The sequence below is a fragment of the Staurois parvus genome, unplaced genomic scaffold (genome assembly GCF_062004578.1).
Source record: "Staurois parvus isolate SC_StPar_1 unplaced genomic scaffold, SC_StPar_1.0 ptg000087l, whole genome shotgun sequence".
Taxonomy (NCBI): Eukaryota; Metazoa; Chordata; class Amphibia; order Anura; family Ranidae; genus Staurois; species Staurois parvus.
The window spans coordinates 1158142-1182233 of NW_028317883.1; the positions used below are offsets into that span (position 1 = coordinate 1158142).

At 40.4% G+C, this 24092-nt stretch overlaps 1 protein-coding gene and 1 long non-coding RNA gene across 3 annotated transcripts in view; one reads left to right on the forward strand and one right to left on the reverse strand.

The window, feature by feature from the left end:
- The window catches only part of SIK3 (SIK family kinase 3), a 229702-nt gene that overhangs the window by 125113 nt on the left and 80497 nt on the right, over nucleotides 1–24092 (forward strand). For both annotated transcript variants that reach the window (XM_089670146.1, XM_089670147.1), the window contains exons 4-10: nucleotides 1690–1851; nucleotides 15132–15256; nucleotides 17763–17886; nucleotides 20100–20218; nucleotides 20343–20453; nucleotides 23210–23350; nucleotides 23445–23522. In XM_089670146.1, the coding sequence (XP_089526272.1) occupies nucleotides 1690–1851; nucleotides 15132–15256; nucleotides 17763–17886; nucleotides 20100–20218; nucleotides 20343–20453; nucleotides 23210–23350; nucleotides 23445–23522 (860 nt within the window). The remainder of the gene's footprint in view (nucleotides 1–1689; nucleotides 1852–15131; nucleotides 15257–17762; nucleotides 17887–20099; nucleotides 20219–20342; nucleotides 20454–23209; nucleotides 23351–23444; nucleotides 23523–24092) is intronic.
- LOC149468392 (uncharacterized) lies at nucleotides 12724–14139 on the reverse strand. The gene is made up of 2 exons (XR_016311722.1): nucleotides 13915–14139; nucleotides 12724–12989 (listed from the first exon to the last, which is right to left on the reverse strand). It is a non-coding gene; the product is annotated as an uncharacterized LOC149468392 (long non-coding RNA).

The window sequence follows — 24092 nt, forward strand, 5'->3', positions numbered from 1 at the left end:
CCTCCTAACCGTGCCCATACATAGATGTGTCCAGCTGATTGATGATGCTTAGCTGCCAGGTCTGTCTACCATGCGTCTGCACAATACAGGACATCTAGCAGGCATCTGGTCTACATTGCAGTGCTCACTATGTTTGCAACCTTTCACTTAAAAACAGTCTTATTGCATAGGAATACTTCAGTCCTCATTCACACAGGCACAGAAGCCCATCCGTACTGAGAGAATGAGGTGTTTGTTGGTCTAGATCTGTGTGCAGGTAGCCAATGTTATTGAATGGAGACACATTGGCTGTATGGACTCACCTGCACATCCACGTTTGAAAGACTTGTAGGGGTGGAATGCATGGCCCTGAATGCAGACAGTATGCGTCCACACTGTATGGGCCTTGGCCCCTGTATGAATGAGGTGTTAGAGAGCAAATGATGAGTTTTCTGTACTGGAGTATCCTCTATGAAATTTGTATAATTTATAATATATTTGTTACTGGAATTACATTTTAATGTGAATTGTGGCTGCATGCCATGTTAAGTCCATTGCCTTATGTGAGCGTGTGATATGAGCTGTATGTATCATACATGGATCTCACATACAGAGACATACATGTTCTCTGTCTTCAGTGTTTCTCTAACACAGCTATAACTATAGCATTTTTAAATCTAGACGGTTTTCAAGTACTTTTTATATGTTTTGATATATTTTAGCATGGCTTTTATGCATTTTTATGTTTTAACGTGCATTATAATATGCCAACAAAGTGAATCTTTTATAGTAGGTGGGACAAAACTATTATGCCATTATGTCTTTTGGGTGGTGGGTACTGAGGAAGGTGTTAGTAGCTTGTACAAGTATGAGGAACTACTTCACCACCATGCTAAAAAATCTTTGGGCAGCAGAGCGGACAGCTAATTTATCACGGTCATACCTATATTTTTTATGTTATTATATAAGAGTTATATTAGCCCCAACAGTTTGCGCAGTGCTCTCCAACAGGAGGGCAGAGACAAAGATACAGTTTAATACAGGAGGAGTCAGAGGACCCTGCTCATTAGAGCTTACAATCTAAAAAGGGAGGGGCAAGTGATACAAAAGGTAATGATTGTGGGTGATGAGCTGATGGAGAAAATAAAAGTCCAGTTGTTAGGTGGGGGCAGGATAGGCTTCTCTGAGAAGGGCTTTTGAGGATCGCCTAAAAGTGGAGATAGTCAGATGGATTGAGGTAGGGAGTTCCATAGCATGGGAGAAGTTCTGGAGGGGAGCATTGGGAGGAGCTAAGAGAACAGTTTGGTTAGTATTTTGAGACAAGGAGGGGGGGGGGGGGGAGAGTTGGGGATGACTTTGTAAGTTATTGTTTGTATTTTGAATTTAATTCATTGAGTGATCGGAAGCCAGTGGAGGGGTTAACAGAGAGGGGTGGCAGACACTGATTGCTAGGGTGGTTGGTATATCATGCAGAGTCTTTGAGTAACTGGATTCAGAACATGCCTTATGTGCATCTAATTTACACACAAAAACCTTTGTTATCCAAGTGTGTCAGTAATGAAAAGTGTAAGTTGACAATTAGGATAGCTTGTGTCTATATGAAAGTTGACTGAAGTTACCCCCCCACCCCTTCAAGTAATTTGTCTGATTCACTTGACTTGTACTTGTTTTTGTAGACTTTAGCACTTACTTTTTTTTTCTCTTTCACAGATCACCTGGTGGCTCACGGGCGCATGGCAGAGAAAGAAGCACGCAAGAAGTTTAAGCAAATTGTTACCGCAGTTCATTTTTGTCACTGCAGGAACATTGTGCACCGAGATCTGAAGGCTGAGAATTTATTGCTCGATGCAAACCTTAACATCAAGATTGCAGGTACACAGATAAAAAAAGGCAAATTGAGGTTTTGGACATTTTAAAAATAATCACTCAAATCTGTGTACTGAAGAATGGCAGATGCTTTTCATTTTGGTAACGTGGCTGCTGGGATGTTGTATCTTAAGTTTTTGTCATCTGCCATATTTCAGCAGTACATTCTCCAGAGCTAACTTGGGTGGGCTTTCATAGTCCATACCTTTATGTCAAAAGATTGGGATGTCTACATGTTCACATTGAAATGATGATGACCAAAATCAACTTATCCAATCATTTATTATTACCCATTATCAGTTTGTCCATACTTTTAGGGGTTTTCTCTGGATTAGACGTTTGCACAAACATGGAGGGTTTATGTGGAAAATCATGAGGCCTAGTCAAAGGCCTGATTTGAATTGCATTGAAATGTTATAGGAGAAAGTAAACGGGGCAGTTCATGCAGGGAAACCCACAAACCTCTTGCAGCTGAGGGAATTTTGCATGGAGAAGAGGTTAAAAAATTTCACAAAGTTGATGTCAAAAGCTGGTGAGCACATACTGCTTACATGAAGACCAGCCTGCTAAAGAGGACAATATTGGCTTCTGAGGCAAAGGGTGTACTTTTTTTTTTTTTTTCTCCAGAACTCACTATTAAATCTATTGATATTTTTGTTATTACAAAGCAAATTTACCTTTGCTTGTATGAATTCAAGTACTATGTGGGCAGTATATGAGTGAAGCTCTAATATTTACCTGTTTTAAATATGCTGAAAACATCGGGGAGGGTGGGGACCTAATTTTTTCACACGACTGTATACTGTCATTCCCCTGTCCTATAAGAGTTCCCATGCTGCCCATTTAGACAGTCTTATCGGGAACTGACAGTTGTCTGGGTTTAGCCAGGAAAGCAGTAAATGTCAGGCACTAGTAACAAGGTGAGTGTCTATGAGAGAGAGGCACAGAAGGAGCTTGTCTGACAAAGGCAATAGTGGCATCTTTACCTGTCTGGCATTAAGCAAGACTTTTTTTACGTTTGAATTGGAGTATCATTTCACTTTAAAGTAAGTGTACCCTGTCTTGTGCAGCTCTTGAACTTGGCTATTGTACATTATGTATTCTACAACTTGCTTTTTGTACAGTTGGTTCCATACAGCCGGGAGCTAAGGAAGACAAGGTGGAGGTGACATCCCTGCAGGAAAGGGCACTGGTTTTGGAAGGAAGCCTGAGCTTCAGCCTTTAACCTAACTGTCCTTACAGTTCACTGTGACGGGCTTTCAACATCTGTAGTCTTGTCTAAAATTTACTCATGATCAGCTTTTTCTCACCTGTCAGTCTATAGTAACCTTATTCAGAATTTCCTCTTTTGTTTCCATGAATATGTGAATTAGACTTTTGAATGCTTAAGCTAAGACACTTAAAGTAGAAGTTCAGCCAAAACCTACAGTGAAGGAAATAAGTATTTGATCCCCTGCTGATTTTGAATGTTTGCCCACTCACAAAGAAATGATCAGTCTAAAAATCGAATGGTAGGTGTATTGTAACACAGAGACAGAATAGCAACAAAAAATTCAAAAGAAATGCATGTCTAACAAATTATGCACTGATTTGCTTGTTCATGAGGGAAATAAGTATTTGATCCCCTATCATTCAGCAGGTCTTCTAGAATGTGGCTGCGAGTAGGTTTAGAGTTAGCTAAGTTTTGGGTGAACTTCTGCTTTAATTTGGTGCATAGCAATTAAAATAACCACGTGGCGATATCAAACAATCAGTCCAGACTTACTAAAATAGCTGCTTATCCTAGTTCCGGAAGGAGTGGCATGACGTCAGCACATAAGGCCCCTCCCAACACGTTTTGTGCACAAACACGTCTTTATGCGCATCCCCAGAAGATGTGCGTGTGCACAGAATGCTTTGGGAGGGGCCTTACGTGCTGACGTCACACCACCTCTTCCGGAACTCGGATCAGCGGCTATTTTAGTAAGTCCGGACTAAATATTTGTTTGATATCGCCACGTGGCTATTTAAATTGTGTGCTGGCTATTTTATAATAAAATACTACACCATATACCTTCGTCTGGGCTCTGTGGTGTGAGCTCTTTTCCATTCAGGATACTTGATTGGCGTCCAGGGGCTTGAATGCTGAAGAGAGTACCTGGGATATGCAGGCGGCCTGGGGCTTGAATGCCAAGGAGAGTACCTGGGATATACAGCATTGGCTATAATACATGCCTTTGTATTGCAGCCTTCTGGTGAGTGCATAGAGGTGGAGGATTGCACACTGTTGGTTACAAGGTGGAGACGTTTTTTTGCACGTTGGAACTTGCTCATCTGGATATACACTATACAGATTGGACACATGTACAGTATATTATAGCACTGTTGATTGATTCTTTATAGTTATTGTATTCATTCAACCATTTATGATATACTGACCTATGTGGAACTTGTCACACCAATTACATTGGAGGTGTCCCTTTTCCTTTTCTTTTTTGCTTTTTGCACAAATATAATGATTGGTGTTTATTTACAGGTAAAATTTATGTTTATGTCACAGCAATATTTATTATAAACGCTGCACTATTCTTTTTCCAGTGTTTTGTGAGCTTGGTGTGTCAACTTTTTTGGTGCTAGCGGCTACTTCCTCAGAGTGCTCACTTTTTTTGCTTTCTTTCTACTTTAAGTTGACCATAGACTGATTAAAATGCGGCCAGTTCAGCGGGGAACAGCTACAGTTGTGGCCAAAATTATTCAACCCCCACTGAAATTGAGTGTTTTGGCCAGTTTGACATTGCTTTTGATCATTCAGTCATCTTGCTTACATTTACATTAAAGAGGCACTTGTAGGTCAGACAAATATAACATAACAGTTATAATGAAATAACCACAAATGTCTTTTCTGTGCTCACAGCATTATCAGTTTTATTCAACCCCCAAGTGACATTCAATCTTAGTACTTAGTACAGCATCCTTTTACAGTTATAACAGCTTTTAAACGTGAAGCATAGCTTGACACAAGTGTCTTGCAGCGATCTACGGGTATCTTCGCCCATTCTTCATGGGCAAAGGCCTCCAGTTCAGTCACATTCTTAGGCTTGCGCACTGCAACTGCTTTCTTTAAGTCCCACCAGAGGTTCTCAATCGGATTTAAGTCTGGTGACTGCGATGGCCACTCCAAAATGTTCCAGCCTTTCCTCTGCAACCATGCTCTAGTGGACTTGGAGGTATGCTTGGGATCATTGTCCTGTTGAAAGGTCCAACGTCTCCCAAGCCTCAGGTGTGTGACGGACTGCATCACGTTTCCATCCAATATCTTCTGGTACTGAAGAGAATTCATGGTACCTTGCACACGCTGAAGCTTCCCTGTACCTGCAGAAGCAAAACAGCCCCAAAGCATGATTGACCCTCCACCATGCTTCACAGTAGGCAAGGTGTTCTTTTCATCATAGGCCTTGTTCTTCCTCCTCCAAACATAGCGTTGATCCATGGGCCCAAACAGTTCTAATTTTGTTTCATCAGTCCACAGAACACTATCCCACAACTTTTGTGGTTTGTCCACATGGCTTTTGGCATACTGCAGTCGACTCTTCTTATTCTTTGGAGACAGCAAGGGGGTACGCCTGGGAGTTCTGGCACGGAGGCCTTCATTACGCAGTGTGCGTCTTATTGTCTGGGCTGAAACTTCTGTACCCACATCTGACAAATCTTTTCTCAGTTCCTCAGCAGTCACACGGGGACTTCTCTCCACTCTACGCTTCAGGTAGCGCACAGCAGTCGAAGTCAGCATCTTCTTTCTGCCACGACCAGGTAGCGTTTCAACAGTGCCCTTTGCCTTGAATTTGCGAATGATGCTTCCTAAGGTGTCTCTTGGTATGTTTAACATCTTTGCAATCTTCTTATAGCCATTGCCCTTCCTGTGAAGAGAAATCACCTCTTCTCTTGTCTTCCTGGACCATTCTCTTGCCTTCACCATGTTTGTAACCACACCAGTAAATGTCTAGAAGGAGCTGAGTATCACAGTCATTTTAAAGCTGCCTAATTGGTGCTTATTATGCTTGATTGCTGCTCGGTGACATCCACAGGTGTTTTCAATACCTGATGGAAAGCACCTGTATGAACCTCTGTTCTTCAGAGTGGTAGTCTTTAAGGGGTTGAATAATTGTGGCAATGAAGAAACCACATAAGAACCATTTACTACTGTATTACATAAACAATTGATGTCATTTTAGTTGCATTTGGGTAGTTACAACGTCCTTGTAGGATTTGATTCTGAATACAATTCCAAATGTACACTATAGTCCCTAAACCCCTTTACAGCATTGGGGGTTGAATAATTTTGGCCACAACTGTACATGTCCATCAATGTGTGGCCATTTCAGCTTGACCGATGTCATGCGTTTGATCACCCTCTGTCAAAGGGACATGCTGGGAAACGTTTTACTGAACAGTGGCTGTAGCTGCCAATGAGTATATTCTGAAAGTGTTGAGTCCCTCTGTCAGAACGCAGAATTCTGACGGGGGATTTCGGCATCCACCTTATTTGTGTGGGTGGAGAAAACTGGTACCTTTTTTTTCATTTTTGTGCTTGCTTGACAAAATTTGCATAATAGAGCTTCCAATGTCTGAACTTACAGTTCTTGTCATTCTGAGCAGTATTACTATTGCAAGTAAACACTATCAATATAGTAAACCTGACCTGGCTTCCTGCAGTAGACGTTTGGTGTATATGCTGGGCTGAGGAGCCAGCGAGACAAAGCTACCATTTGGGGTATGAGTGAACACTTCTATGACAGAATCCCCCTAAACAAGAAGATACCTCAGTGTCATAGAGCCTCGGGACCAGAGCCACGGGTGTATTTACACAAATGCAAACAAGGCATTTGCCTAAGGCTGCATTCTTTAGGGGGGCAGCACTGCCCCCTGGAAGAAGGGACATATGTGTCATGGGGACCAGGTGGGATGCAAGAGAGGCTGCAGGCTGCTTGATGGTGTATGCAGAGCCCGACTGTCATTCCCGGGAATGTCCAGAGCTGTAAAGGTGAGTGTCTGTCTCTCTGTCACGGGGGGGGGGGGGGGTTTAGTGGAAGGTTCTCTTGGGTGGGGGTGGGGGGGATGGGGCAGGGGTGTTGTTGGTCACTGTCAGGCTCTCTCCGCCGTGGAGGGGGGGGGGGGGTCTGAGGGCGGCTGATTTCTGTGTTGCCTAGGGCAGCACAAAATGTAACTACACCACTGACCAGAGCAATGATGGAAGTGGGCAACCTCTGTCCCCAAAATAATCCTATAGTCTTTTGGAGTTCAGTGCTATATGGTATTCTTCAATGAACTGATTGCTAGGCTCCATGCTGTCATGGTTTTTAGCATTTTTCCATTAGTGTTTAGCCGCATTTTTTTGCTTTTGTAGTTTTTAGTGGGTTTTTTGATCAACAAAATGTCCAAAAAGGCCGGTTTGCCGCATGTACCGAGTTTTGCCACATTTACTGCATTTTACCGCTTTTTGCTGCGTTTTTCAGCTTTAGAGCATTTTTACAGCTAAAAAACTCCTAGAAACCCACTAGTTCTGGGTTTTTTTTCTCACCCAGAAAACACCCCTACTAAACAACACTGATTACAGTCTGTGTGCATGAACACATAGGATAACATGCTGGGGATAACAACTGGCTGTAGAACAAAAACGCCAAAAGCAGCCGCTGTAAAAATGTCCAGTGTGCATGAGGACTAACACATGAACAGAATGCTTTGTATGTTAGAACTGCTGCTGTGTTTTTCTTTTGTTCATACATTTTCTTGATTTTTTTTTTTAATGCATGTTTGAATTCTTTTTGCACCATACTTATATAATCATTGTAAATTTATACTAGTTTGGACATAGCGCGGAAGGGTACCTGTTTGCTTTGTATGTTGCTCTGCTCATATTTGATGTACTTTGGTGGTGCTGAAGGATATCTTAAAGCTAAGATGTTCTTCTGAAGTCCCTGGTGCTGATCTATGACTGATCATGGCTTCCCCAATTACACATACTGTATAATTACACTTCTATAAACAGAAACCGTTTTTGTAAAACATCAACACATTGTGATTAGTATACTTTTATTTGGCCAATTGTATTCACAATCTTAAATTCTAGGGGTTGGGTGTATATGTGTATATATATGTGTATATATATATACAGTGGGGATTAAAAGTTTGGGCACCCCAGCTAAAAATGTGTATTAATGTGCATAAAGAAGCCAAGGAAAGATGAAAAAATCTCCAAAAGGCATCAAATTACAGATTAGACATTCTTATAATATGTCAACAAAAGTTAGATTTTATTTCCATCACTTACACTTTCAAAATAACAGAAAACAAAAAAATGGCGTCTGCAAAAGTTTGGGCACCCTGCAGAATTTATAGCATGCACTGCCCCCTATGCAAAGCTGAGACCTGCCAGTGTCATGGATTGTTCTCAATCATCGTCTGGGAAGACCAGGTGATGTCAAGCTCAAAGGTTTTAAATGCCCAGACTCATCTGACCTTGCCCCAACAATCAGCACCATGGGTTCTTCTAAGCAGTTGTTTAGAAAACTGAAACTGAAAATAGTTGACGCTCACAAAGCTGGAGAAGGCTATAAGAAGATAGCAAAGCGTTTTCAGATGTCAATATTCTCTGTTCGGAATGTAATTAAGAAATGGCAATCATCAGGAACAGTGGAAGTTAAAGCAAGATCTGGAAGACCAAGAAAAATATCAGACAGAACAGCTCGCAGGATTGTGAGAAAAACAATTGAAAACCCACGTTTGACTGCACGATCCCTCCAGAAAGATCTGGCAGACACTGGAGTTGTGGTACACTATTCCACTATAAAGAGATACTTGTACAAATATGTAGGACCATTAGTCAGGGGCAGGGGTAGCTCATGAGGAAGCAAAACCTTGCTTCATTAGCGGGTTGGTCACGCCACAAAAAGGCACAGTGCAGAACAAAGCATGGTATGTCCATAATGGGGGAAAAGGTCAGCTGCAGGGAGCCCAGAGGCAATAAAGGCATCTATTCTTTTGCCTTAGCTTGCCTTTTCTGGGCATAACTTGCACAATACAGGTCTTCTTTTTAATCAGTTGCAGCTAATATATCAGAATCAGAGCAATTTATATTCTGATTGCTTCTTGCAGTATTGAGATATACAGTGGGGATCGAAAGTTTGGGCACCCCAGTTAAAAATTTCTATTAATGTGCATAAAGAAGCCAAGGAAAGATGGAAAAATCTCCAAAAGGCATCAAATTACAGATTAGACATTTTTATAATATGTCAACAAAAGTTAGATTTTATTTCCATCATTTACACTTTCAAAATAACAGAAAACAAAAAATGGCATCTGCAAAAGTTTGGGCACCCTGCAGAGTTAATATATTGTACTGCCCCCTTTGGCAAGTATCACAGCTTGTAAACGCTTTTTGTAGCCAGCCAAGAGTCTTTCAATTCTTGTTTTGAGGTATCGTTGCCCATTCTTCCTTACAAAAGTCTCTTCCTTTTCTTTGAAATTTCTGGGCTGTCTGTCACGCACTGCTCTTTTAAGGTCTATCCATAGATTTTCAATTATGTTGAGGTCAGGAGATTGTGAAGGCCATGGCAAAACCTTCAGTTTACGCCTCTTGATGTAATCCCCCGTGGATTTTGAGGTGTTTAGGATCATTATCCATTTGTAGAAGCCATCCTCTCTTTGACTTCAGCTTTTTCACAGATGGCATCAAGTTACCATCCAAAATTTGCTGAAATTTTATTGAATCCATTTTTCCTTCTACTCGTGAGATGTTCCCTGTGACACTGGCTGCAACACAACCCGAAAACATGATTGATCCAACCCCATGCTTAACAGTTGGACAGAGGTTCTTTTCATTAAATTCTGTGCCCCTTCTTCTCCAAACGTACCTTTGCTCATTCCGGCCAAAAAGTTCAATTTTAACCTCATCGGTCCACAGAACTTGTTTCCAAAATGCATCAGACTTGTCTATATGTTCATTTGCAAAGTTCAAACGATGATTTTTGTGGTAAGGACGTAGAAGAAGTTTTCTTCCGATGACTCTTCCATGAAGACCATATTTGTACTAGTATCTCTTTATAGTGGAATAGTGTACCACAACTCCAGTGTCTGCCAGATCTTTCTGGAGGGATCGTGCAGCCAAACGTGGGTTTTGAATTGTTTTTCTCACAATCCTGCGAGCTGTTCTGTCTGATATTTTTCTTGGTCTTCCAGATGTTGCTTTAACTTCCACTGTTCCTGATGACTGCCATTTCTTAATTACATTCCGAACAGAGGATATTGACATCTGAAAACGCTTTGCTATCTTCTTATAGCCTTCTCCAGCTTTGTGAGCGTCAACTATTTTCAGTTTCAGTTTTCTAGACAACTGCTTAGAAGAACCCATGGTGCTGATTGTTGGGGCAAGGTCAGATGAGTCTGGGCATTTAAAACCTTTGAGATTGACATCACCTGGACGATGATTGAGAACAATCCATGACACTGGCAGGTCTCAGCTTGGCAAAGGGGGCAGTGCATGCTATAAATTCTGCAGGGGGCCCAAACTTTTGCAGACGCCATTTTTTTGTTTTCTGTTATTTTGAAAGTGTAAATGATGGAAATAAAATCTAACTTTTGTTGACATATTATAAGAATGTCTAATCTGTAATTTGATGCATTTTGGAGATTTTTCCATCTTTCTTTGACTTTTTTATGCACATTAATACAAATTTTTAGCTGGGGTGCCCAAACTTTCGATCCCCACTGTATTAAAAAGTCCCATACAGGTTTTCTTTATGGAGGATACTATTTCAAGGGGATGAGGGAAATGATCCTGGGAATCCTAAGTCCAGGAGCTGCTCAGGAATTGCTTGGATCTTCCCATCTGCTGTTTTCTTTGGCAGCTGCTAATTTCAGTCATCTGATGAGTAGGATGGAAAGACTGAGTTATTGTCAGAACATCACAGAGTATATCTTGCTTGTTTTTTTATTTGTCTTTCCCAAATTCCATGGAAGCTACAGATGTGACAGGAGATAATGTCACTTTTTTCATGCTCCAAATGCTTCTTGGTTGACCATGAACCCGCAGAACCATGTTTCCTACATTTATATGGCCTAGTTCTTGTGTGTTTGCTTCATATAATCTGGATTCTGAATTTATGTGATTCATTTTTTTAGTGGCTGTTTTGTTTAGACTGATGAAACACTTTCTAACTGTGCAATGAATTTTCTGTTAAATTCCTGTAGAGCTGGAAGATTAACTTCTAGAACTATTTAACTAGCATATTTTAGATAGCCTGGGTTGATGATCATCATTAACTTGCCACTTATTTGTTTCAACTAGCCCCAAATCCTGCTAAATTTCTTTTACTCTAATTGCATTGCATCTTCACAGGGGTCAGTTAAAGGGAATGTATAGTCTTACTAGGATTTTTAGATTTACATGTATTAGTCTTGGTTCACACTACTGCGACCTACAGTGCGACTTTGCCAGGGGACTTGAGTACTACTTTGAAGAAACTCTGAAGCAACTTTTAGGGAATGCCTGGGTAATCTTCCTGCAATGTCGGATCCAAATCACATCAATATAGATGAGGATCCAACTTGGAAGCAGTTTCCATTAAAGTCTATGGGCACAAGTCGGATAGAAGACACCTTGAAGTAGTACAGGAACTTTTCTAAAGTCAGATCGACTTCAGTAGTGCTAATTAAGACAGCTCTCATTGACTAACATGGGATTTCACATCATACAACTTGGGGTTTCCCAAGTAGCGGCAGTGTGAACGGGAGCCTTAAAGTTCAGCTTTTAGCAAATGTCATTGTTTGCAAATATTAGTAAAAATCCCATTTCTTTGTGTAGTTTGTAATTACATATGTACTCTTGGGAACCCATATTTGCTCATTACGTACATAAATTTTGTTTCTTGCTTTGCAATGCTATACAATAGTTTTTCTTTACTGCTCCATGTCACAATGCAAGTCTATGTGTTTGCAGACTAACTGAAAAAAAAATGTATTCGCTGTCTGGTATGTTTTTTTTTTTTTAACCGTTACTAAGAAGATAGCCTTAATACAGCCATCTTTGTCCAAGGCTCAAAATTGCCACGCCTCTACTCCTGTTTCCTGATATGCTGGTTCTAAAGGACGCAGAAGGGAATGAAGAGGATATTGAAGCAGTATTGGAGGAAGCTGCAGAAGATTTTTCTTCCCCAGTCTGCCAACATGTTGAAGAAGGAGCTTCACGCAAAATTCTTGCTAATGTTGGAAACCTCATTGCCTCTGTTCACAAAAGTCTTGGCATTTTGCAGTCTAACTTTGTCTTGCCATATCTCTTTGGATGCAAAGAGACCTGAAAAATCCTATAAACATTCCCTGTACATGAACAGAATATACTTGATTGTACCTCTCTGAAAGAATTTTCACCATAAAATTTTGCTGAACTCCTCTATCCAGTGGAAAAAGAGTTTGCAAGGAAGTGAGCTATTCCTGTAGTTGATCCTGCCATCTCTCCTAAACAAACATCTCACTACAGTTAGGAAATCTAGGATGCTCATAAAGCCTCATTACTCTTGCTGGCCCACCCATTTTACCAGCTCTCACTGCTATTTCAGTATGTCAAACTGCAGCTAACTGCACTAGGACAATGAACAACCAATACAATCCTGTATTTCAGGTTCGTGCTTTTACAGAGCAATTACAGCTATTACCATAAAGAAAAGAAAAAATGCCATCCAAATTGATACAAAACCGTATCTTAATAATATCTCCGACTCACTTATATGAAAGTGTGGATTATAAACCTGATTATACTGGAAAACAAAAAATGGCAGTTGACTAGTGCAGAGCCGCCTGAATAATGGTTAATTAAATCCTACGCTGAGTAATATGTCACTACAAAAGTGAATGCAATAGTGTATTTATTAGATCATGAAAAAGGTTGACAATGACAAGGTGAACATGTTGCAATCATATTACAATCAAATAATTAAAATAAAGAACCGTTCGGCATCTTCAACATGGCTGTATGGGCACAAATAATCGATGTGAGGCAGTAGAGTTTTCCTTCTATATTCATCTGGTGTAAAGTTCCATACTGTTTGGTCTAGAAATTCGTTTTCTTCTTTAGCTGTTCCTTCATGAATATCACAATATAAATAGATGAAATCCTAGGAATTAGATAGTTTATTATTATGAATTCAGAGGAAACAAGGACTGATCATCTATTTTGTTTTCCAATTACAGCTATTGCCTTCTGCTGTTTTTTTTGTGTGGATGCCCTAGAACATGTCATGAGAAACATTTCTAGAATGGCTCTAATTATTATTAACATACATAGAATCTTATGGCTGTAAGTTTGGACACCTGATGCTGCCTGCAAAGGTGCCCCACATGTATTCCTTTTTAAGAAAGACATATGTTTGGGCAGGGACTTGACCAATTGATTAAACCGGTCACAGGTGGGAAGGTTTCACTTCCACAGTGGAAGATTCCAAAACTCCCCTCCTCAGTAGTTCCTGGTGCCTCTAAATGCAGAGCACCTGTCTGCCCCAACCAGGCTTAGACTTCCAAACCTAAGTTCAGCCCTTCCCTTTGGCACTAGGCTTGGCCCTCAAAGGCCACCAAGCCTTCTCCAAAACCCTCTTCACAATGAAGTTAGGGAACATCTGTTACAGTTTGCCTCTCTCTGGGTCACAGATGTCCCATACCCATGGTTTCAATTAATGGTTTCAGAGGGGTACAAAACAGGAGTTCAATACTACTCCCTCATTGCTTTCTTCTTTCAGATCTACCAAAAACTGCCTAAAGACAGTTTGATTTGCAGAATGCCCTGAACTATCTCTTTTCCCAGGTAGTCATTGTGCCAGTGCTGTCACAAGATAACTTCAAAGGATTATACTCAAACCTGTTTGTGGTACCAAATCCCAGCAGGGGTATTCGTCTTATTCAGAACGTAAAATTCCTCAACAGATACTTCAAATTTTTAAGTTTCTTATGGAATCTGCAAGGTCAGAATTGCCTCTCTGAGACAAGGAGAATACATATCATCCATGGACATCCGAGATACCTATCTGTATATTTCCATTTACCCACCTCATTTCAGTGGCAGACAAGCACTTCCAGTTTGTTGCACTGTCCTTCGGCCTATCCTCTGCTCCCAGAGTGTTCACAAAGGTCCTAGCACCTCTGCTTGCCCTTCAAAAAACAGCCAAGTCACAGGCTGTCTAGACAACCTTTTTCTGGAGTGTGCATCTACCTGCCAGCTATCAGAAAATGTCCATAGGACAATTCAGATGCTCCAAGTCTTGGTCTGTGTGATCTGCTCTCCATTCCTCCCTTTGCTTGAAATACTTGGGTTGGGTCCTGCACACATCCCAAGGAAAAGTCTTTCTCATACACAAGTGATACAGTATCTAGGAGACATCACACAAAGAGATAATCTCATGCACACAGCTCACTGTCCAGCAAACTTTCCGGTCCACATCACATGAATGGACAACTGGAAAGCTGATTACGTTGGCCACCATTGCCTGGATCTGGTGTGGTAAAGCTAAACCTCGCTTGGGGGAGGGGAATTGCAGGGACAGACAGAAAAACTAGGAATTTTGGGGTGCCAGAAAAAGATGGAAAGCAATGAATGTTTTTTTATTTAAGTAAATTTATAGGGATGTATATCATGCGTGGGGTGGGGTAAACATTTATAGAAATTGTGGTTACAAAAATCAATAGGTTTACTCTCTTGACCAAAGTAAAACAGGGTATACAAATATTGAAATTCTTCTCCTGCTGAGCCGCTCTAATTTTGATGTTTATGTATATCTTGCTGTTCAAAAGAAGCCGGTCGCTCCCCAAAAAGGGAAGCAGGACATATGTTTTTATTGCCTGACTCAAAAACAGTTTTCAGCTGGTAAAGCAGTATTTTGTGAGTGTTTTGTGTTCTAGTTAAATTGTTCAATTTTTGTGAGTGTTTCCGTGCTTGCAAACTGACGAATGAGGAATCCTTAGTATAGGAGTTGTTTGCTTCCAATACTGGCTGGCCTAACGGGGACAATTTTTCTCCTTTTACTTCTTTTTTTTTTTTTTTGTGGTTTTTTTTACGTTTGCACACATTAATCATATAGGAGCCTCTCATAGTGTCATTTAAAGGCTCCTATTTAATAAATTCAGGAGGAACAAAAAGTTTCAACCTTTGTACTCTGTGCAGGAGAAGATTCCATACACCCAGAACTTTAATATATGGTTATATCCTAGTATGTACCGACTGCTGCAATATAATTGTAACAGTTGCAACTTTTATTGTTTTCCTTTAGATTTTGGGTTTAGTAATCGTTTTACCCCAGGACAGTTGTTAAAGACTTGGTGTGGAAGTCCTCCATATGCCGCACCAGAACTGTTTGAAGGAAAGGAGTATGAAGGACCCAAGGTGGATATCTGGGTGAGTAAAAAATCCTTTGTTCAAAGGGTTATTGGTATCACTACATTGTAATCCTGATTTTGTGTGAGCGGAGCACTGATAAATGCAGGTTACTAAGTTTAACTACTTAAATACCAGCCTGTAAGACCCCTTCGTTACCATCCTTTTTCTAGTGCTGTGATACTTTTGACAAAAAGGAATGCTATATCATTTCTTTTTGGAGACAGAGGAAAGAAAAGTGGACCAAAAATGTTGAATAATCACCTGTTTCCCTTTCTTTATGGTAAAATAAAAATGCCTTCAAAGTGCTAAACCCCCTAATTTTTGGGGGAAATTAAGAAATGCGCTGGTATGGGCGAAAGGGGGGGGGGGGGGGGGTTATAACACTGAGCCTGGCAATGTCATCCATTCCTTCATTAGTTCCTGCTTCCTCCCCTTCTTCCATTGTAAGAGATGTAAACATATAATGTTTACATCAGAGGTACAGGGGTGCTCGGATTGGCTCTGTACTCAATGCCTGTACACAGGTTGGCTCAGTTCACCAGCATCAATGTGCAAAAGAGCCACCTATTTTATCAAGTATGGTTTATAAACAGCACTGGGTGAATAACTGTCCACTACGTTACAATTTTTTAAAATAGTTTTTTAATTGCTTTTTTTTTTTACACAGCAAAAACATACGTCTTAGATTATTCAGTTTGTTCTTAGGTGGATTACATACATCAATTGCCTAATATTGATCACAGAAATGGAAACTTGACTGTTATCCAGTTTTCACTATGTATAGACTTTCCATTAACTAAAGCTGTGGCTTGACCTGTCAATTATATAAGGAAGTCAGGTAGTCCAAAGTGGTCTTATAATTTTATTTCCCCTTGTTAAATATTTAAAGACTGGAAATTAATTTGCGTTGTGATACTTATACAGTACCTGTTTACCTATACAATTATGAAATATGTATTACAGGAGTCTAGATCTTGGGAATTGTAATAGCCTCTGTGAAAAGAAATTGGTGCCAGGTCTGAGATAGACAGGCATGGGCTCCAAAATTTCGTAAATTTTGGGAAATTCCTATACTTAAAAAATAGTTTTTTTTTCTGGCAAGGGTAATCTTGACCTGATTTCTCCATTGTTGGTGGATTTGAGGATGTCCATTGTTTGGTGATTATTTTACGTGCCAAATATAATAACCTGACTATTGGAAAATAGATTCCTGAGGGGATAGATTCTTCATCTAATATGTGTAACAAGGATATACCCAGCTTTATAATGCTCAAGTTTAGATCTTTTTTTTTTTGTTAAAAAAAAATTAAAAAAATCAGCACAAGGGATGATATTTGCATTTTAGTGAGAAGTGTCTCTTGTGCTGGTGCTAGCTGTCCTAGTTGAAATCTTCTATCTACTGCCCCTCCACATCCCTGCAGTGGTAATCACCTAGCTATGTACGGGTTAATAAAACTGCTGGACCTGTCATAGGGATCCTTTGAGAGTGCAAATTGGGTCTACTCTTTCTGCTGCCTCCTTCATTCACAGAAGTTGAACTATAGGTTTCATCAATGAAAAGTTCTCAATGAATGGTGGAGGGGGTCAATGAAAGGTCCTCCCTCTCCACTCATAGGCGCTTCTAACCCTACAGTACTACAGGGAAGTGAATTTATTACTGCCTATATCTCCATTAGTGGAAGCTTAACTAATGGGCACAGATTGAAAAAACTGTCAGTTTTTAGTTTCCTCACTGTATTCAAAACTAAAGATTGACATGACATTCTGGCACTTTCTGTAATCCATTGGACTATCATGTAAGACCCAGAATGCTGAGGGCAGCTGAGAACATGCAGGGAGAGGAAAAGGCTCTGTCTATTGTGGAATAGTGATTCCCTGTAAGGATTAAAGTACAACTAAAGGCAAAACCTTTTTTTTTAAATTTTGGATAGCGTGGAGAGGGATTAGAACCCCATTCAGTTTGTTTTACTGTCTGTACCCCCGTTAGGGAGATTCATCTTCTCTATTTGTTCTGTTTGCAACTATCATTGAAAGTGAAAACAACAGAAAATCCCAAATTTTGGGATGCCCCGAGAAAAGTAATAGAGGGGAAATCTTCCAATTGGGACACTGGTTCTGTTGACCTGGGGGTCCCTAAGGAGTTTCCATAATTTGCAGGGATTTCCTCTCACATGCTGTCTTGGTCAAGGGACAGGAAGTGAAGGGAATTATCCCCAACTGGACACAGATGATAAAAAAAAAAAGACTGACGGGGGTTATAACCCTCCCTTGCTGGAAAAAAAAAAGTTTTCTCTATAGTTCTACTTTTAGGGAATTAGTACTCCCAAGGGTGCAAGAAAACATTGTTATTCAAGTTATGTATGATAATGTCTCTATGTACTTACCTTTACCTTGTACATCCAATGTAGAATCAAACAGTTGATTTGGGTGCCAGGATGGATTTAAGCAGGCAAGCTGGCACTGCTTTTTGGAATTCCACTTCTCTTTATCCTTTTTTTTTTTTTTTTTTATGTTTCACATTCAGAGTTTGGGAGTGGTCCTGTATGTCCTGGTGTGTGGTGCTCTCCCTTTTGATGGAAGCACATTACAAAATCTACGAGCCAGAGTCTTGAGTGGAAAGTTTCGGATCCCCTTCTTTATGTCCACAGGTATGAGTTTTTATTAGTGTGGTTGTTGTCCTCAAAGGCTTTAAACTTTATGAAATTCAAATTAAAAAATCAAGCTATCACTGATGATGTAAACTTGCTTTTGGCATGGAATTCCTAATTTTGAAATTGAGTTTTTTGACCTTGCCTATCTGACCAAGCTATTTTAAAGCTGGGAATACAATAATAGAATTTCGTTTTACACTTTTTATTTTAAGAATGTTCATTTTTAATCATTAGTGAGGTATGATTAACATTTGTTTTTGACTACAGTGATGAGAAAATTTGAAGGAGCAGGATGGAAACATTTTCTTGAATGTACAAATTGTGTGTGCTTTTTCATTTGGTAAAGTCCATTTATTCCAAAATTGAATGTGGAAAGCAAATTAAATCTTGAACTACTTTCAAACGACATTCAAATATTCTGAGAATGTTTGTATGAATTTTGCTAAGAAGTTTCATACAAAATCTTATTAGTGTATACCCAGCTTTACTATGTTAGTTGAACTTATTGTGCATTTACTTTAGCCGTGGTTGGGAGGGTACAACAGCAGCTCTTTTCATAATGAGCAAATGTACATGGCATACATGAACATTGTGAAGGTGTTACCTCTCGGTTTGCGCTCCCTTTTTCATGTGCGTTGCAGAGAGCCATAGCCAGCACCATAGTAAACACCTGCATTCAACACTCTCAGACTTGAGCGGAAGGATTCTTGTAAAGCTTTAAACAAAGCTACTTGTATCTGTTAATTGCTTACCAAAGATTTTTCAGGGCAAAGTGGCGGTGTCTTCAAATAGTCCTCAGGACCCCCCCCCCCCCGCCCCCCCCCCCGGATTTATACTTACCAAGCCACCCTTTTGCACCACCACAACCCTAATTAACAGTGTGAGGCTGTCAGGTTTCAAAGAGCACATGACTAGGCCTAACACTGTCACATTTTGGGGTCTGTGACATCATTCCTATTTATGGGATGACAGCAGAGCTTAGTCTGTTTGGGATTTTGCAGTGGGGAGGCGGTGAGGTAGCATGGCTTGATAAATATAGAAGCCTTGGCTGAGGAGGTGAAGCTGGCTATACTGTAGATAGATCAAAATTTGACAGGGGCCTAGCTGAATTTTGAGCCATCTATGGTCATTCCTGTTCATGAGAGGTTGATCTAACAATTGATTTCTCATGAACAGGTTTGTTGCAAAAATGTGGTTTCAGTCAGTGCTGCAGCCCATCGGCTGCCAATGGACAAGGAGGTGATCCAGGCAGTTGTGAAGCTGAACTAGGAAAATAGTTCAGCCATCATAGATGGTGTCATAGAGATGTTTGGGTCAGAAGACTAGCTGAACTGAATCTGAGCTGAACGGTAACCAAAATGCTTTGTGTTGATTAAAGTGACTGAAGTCTTAAATATTTTATAATAACAAAGATATTTATACTTATCTGCTCTGTGCAATGGAATTGCACAGGACATCCCCAACTCTGTGCAATGGAATTGCACAGGACACCCCCAAACCTCCTCTGGTGCTCCTGGCTCCTCCTCTTCTTGGTGCGCCTCCATAAGAAACTGCTACCTATCATGACACACCCGCAAGTTTGATTCCGAGCCGTGCTGCCTGTGTCCATTAAGACAGACAGCGTGGCTCGGCCCTGCCCCCTCTCCCTCGTCACAGGATTTGACTGACAGCAGCAGGAACCAGTGGCTCCCACTGCTCTCCGCAAAGCCTGTGAGAGTGAAGAGAGGAGGAGTGAAGAGAGGAGGAGAGATCCTCTGCTCTCGAGGATTGCAATGCACAGCTTTGGTTAGAGATAGGGTTCAGGTAAGTATTAGGGGGTGAGGGAGGGATACTTTAACCTAAACATTTTTTACCCTAATGCAAGGAATGCATTAAAATAAAAAAGAACCACTTTAAACAGGTAACCACTAATCTGCATCAGCCTATTTATGTTAATATTTGTAGCTTATGTTTTTAAACATCACTTTTCTCATTAAGGAACTTTATTCTCAGCATATGGAAGGGACAAAAGTATAGCAAACAATATTCTGGTTATGATATATTTTTGTTTTACTATGAAGTAGTATCAAGAAAGTAAAATAAAGGTTGTAGGTATTGAAGATTTATCAGCACACTAATTTGTGATCTCAGTGTACGCAGTGCTGTCTCTCCTGAATAGAGAATGTAATACAAGCATGTGTTGTGATTCTAGCCATTAATCTCTCCCTCAGAATGTGAACACCTTATCCGACACATGCTGGTTTTGGAGCCCAGTCGGCGTCTGTCGATGGAGCAGATCTGTAAACATAAGTGGATGTGTCAGGGAGAGCAGGATCTGGAGTTTGAGAGGGTGAGTGTATTTTACAAAGGCCAACCTTCATTTACTACACTACCAACAGACTATTGTCTTCTTCAGACTCCTAATGTTTGCCATCATTTTGTATTAACTTTTTTTCTTTTGCATCATTTTTCAGTTAATAGCAGAATGCCAGCATGTGAAGATGGAGAGGCAGAGGGAGCCTATCAATGAGCAAGTTCTAATTACTATGGTGGAAATGGGCTTAGACAAAGACCGCACTTTACAGGTGATTGTGCGATTGGTCAGAAATAAACAATCTCCTGTTATCTGTTTAGCTGTTGTCCTTTGTGCCTCAATGTCCTATATAGATTCCATATTGGTTCCTATCAGATCTAAGACCTCATGCACACTGAACATTTGCTTGTCTCCTCTGAAGGCCAGAACTCCTGGCAGGAGAAAAGCTGTGAATTGCACATTATGCATATAGGTGCGTCAAGCATTTGAACGCTAATAGATCCCATTGGCCAGAATGTTATTTTATTCTGGCCATTGGGATCCATTAACATTCAAACATCTCAAGTGGTTTTTCTGCTCAAAAGCTCCCATCCCTAACGCACTTTTGATTTAAACACTCCTCTTCTAATATGCCTGTAAGTACCTATGTGTGTATGGACACACAGACTAACATAGAGGTGCTCGTACAGGCTGCAAAAATAATTGGCAAGTGCCCGTGAAATCGGCATTTTTTAAACCCATTGTGCATAATTAGTTTAAGAATATCTAATATATATAAAGCCAACTTTTGGTTTTATTTGACAAAGAGTTGGAAATAACAAACAGCTAAATCCCTTGCTGTTTTTTGTGTGATCCATTATGAAGATTCTTGTTCTGTAGACATTCTACAGTTTATACCCCTCATTTGGGAGAACAGTTGTCCTTCAGAACAAACAATGACCCTGGGCATATAGCAACCTCCAAGGCTGTCGTCATCCAGTCCTAACAGTTCTTGTGAGGTTGTATACACATATTTGGTTAAGAAAAAGCACCTCTAAGAGTAGCAGCAATTCAATAACATGCTTACTGGGAATTAATGACAGGATAATGGTTTAGAGCCTGAGCCATCCCCTCCACAGCCCAGTGCTCTAGTGAGCACTGCAGGGGAACATCCGAGAACCGGAGACTGACAATCATGGCTCTCTGCTCAAAGTGAAGGGGAGAACTGCGGAATCAGCGGTGTTTGATCGCTCGGTTCTCACTGCAGAGCCTAAATAAGTATAAATATTTTTTCTTGTTCAACATCATTCATTCACACATCTGTGAATGAATAAACTACAAGTTCTGTCTCCCACTGTAGCAGACAGCTTGTAGTTCTCAATGAACTGAGGGTGCTGGTGAGTGCTCTTGTTGTTCATTGATTTTTTTCCTGCAGTTCATTAACTGTCTGTACAGACAGACAGTGATAATGAGAATCTGCAAGAGCCTGACATTGCACCTGTGATTTGCTGATCACGGTGCAATGCTCTATAGTGTAAAAAATAAATGCACATTGCTTACCTGCAAATGATGTGCGTTTATTATTTATTTTATGAATGTATCCCTTTATCATAATTAGTGGTGCACCGAAATGAAAATTCTGGTACTGTAACCGAAAATTCAGGATGTACTTGGCCGAAAACCAAAATGTCTGCGTATGTGGGGGTGAGGAGGCTCAAATTTTTTCTAATGTGTGTTTTTTTATTTTTTTTAACTTATGATTGTATTGCTATCACATGGGGGACAAATAGTTAAAGGTCCTTTTTGTGGGGGGGGTGCAGTGTGTGTAGGGAGGGGACAGGAGAGGAGCAGTGTATACAGGCAGGCTCCCTCACTTGCTGCCACTGATTGTCATTGTTGGTTTTTAAATGCAATTGTTGGCTTTTTTATTTTTTCTTCACTTTATAACTCCTAGAAAGAGCTGTCATTCGCCGTGTCGCTAAAGTAAACAACTAAACTAGCAGCATTGCGATGGCGAATGAATGGCTATAGTGGAAAAAAAATAGCCTGCAATTGCATTTAAAAACTGGAAATGACATTCGGCAGCGGCAAGTGAGGGAGCCTGTCTGTATACACTGTGCCCTCACTGTATACACTGCTTACTTCTTCTCTTGCCTTTCTCTGTCACGTCCCCAACCCTTACCTCCCCCCCCCCCCCCCCCCCCCAATCTGTACTACACTCAGCCTCCCAACACCCCCCTGCCAAATAATCCGTCGGGTCTCTCATTATCGGCACCTAAATCGGCTCACTTTTTTCCTATTGGCAAAATGCAGATAGGGCTATGTTCGGCCGATATGTTTTGGCCACCCAAATTTCGGTGTATCCCTAACCATAATCTGCTGGTACTCTTAGAGGGGCCTTTTCTTTTCTTCAGACAGAGGAAGAAGTAAAGGAAAATCTCTCCAAATTAAAAGGAACTCTCATTTTAGGCAGTTTCTAGAATACGTTTTGCTATTGGAATATTTCCCCTCTACTCCTGTTCCAGGAACAACTCATATTTTTGAAATTCCTGTCATTTCGGTCCCTGTGATAATGGTCACCAAGACATAGGGAGGGTGAATCTCCCAGCAGATACACAAATGGCATTGAAAACCCAGAAGTATAAACCCTCCACAACATATAGCATGTAAATATTTCATATACTTGACAATCAGTGACAATAAATAGCAATCTAGTCAAATGGAACCTGAAACCTTGAGAGGCTAGGTGGGATATACTCCCAAAATATTTGGTCACTGACAGTTTAAATATTGGTGTAAATGGTTTTTAAAAATCTTTTTTGTATATGTAATAAAGTACAATTGTATGATTATACTATACAGTCTCAGACTGATATTTGGCACCTTTTAGTCCCACTCAGATTGAGAGCTTGTATTTCTGGCCATGACTGGTGTTCTGGGAATATCCCTCTTACCACAAAGTTAATATAAAGCTTTAGATGCACTTTTAATTTTTTTTCTTTGTTGAACGTACTTTGAACTCTCTTACCTTTCTTGTTCTCTGATCAGTCTTTGAGGACCGAAGCATATGATAACTACAGTGCTATCTACAGTTTGCTGTGCGAACGTTTAAAAAGGCATAAAACTCTTCGCCTACCAAATCCACCAACTGCGCCTCGCCCTGTGTCCTACCCTGCTTCTCCATTGCAAGTAAGTCCTCCTGTAAAGCTTGTCTGTCACTATTCAAGTGTGGGAAAGTGATCTTCCAAGTGTAGTTGTCTGATATATACATTTGTTTCATTAGGGTGATACAGGTGGCAGTGCCATCAGTATGAATGTGCCCCAAGTCCAACTCATCAACCCTGAGAACCAAATTGTGGAGGTAAGCAGAATGATTAGTGGCTGCAATACCAAGATTTGGAATAGTCTATTATAGCTAGGATCACAAGTCATAACATGAATGTAATGTGCAGAGTTACCAATAATAAAAGGTAGCTGGAATGTCGATTGGGCACTGACATGAAGCTTTTTTCTTGTTCACATCTATGTTGAGCACATTTAAACTAGCGTTTATGATAAGTTATGGAGCTGTTCACACCTCAGCATTGGTCTTGTGTGCATTTGGAGGTACGCTACTTATTTTTTTATCGGAGCAAAATTGGACTTTAGCTCTTTTTTGGAGAGGCAACTAATGTTCAAAATCGGCCCTAAATGTCGCCTTTCCCTCAGACTGATAAATGTGACACAAGGCAGCAAAATACTATGATGTCTTTCTTAAAAAATGCTTATATATTTGTTTTATAATCTTTATATGTATGTAAGCATTTGAAGTGACAGTCTTGAAAAACTCACATGGAGGAACTGTTGAGGCATGAATGCTGTGTCTGAGCATTCTGTGACTAGCTATCCAAGTAACAAGGTTGCCATCATATTTGTTTAACTGACATATCCC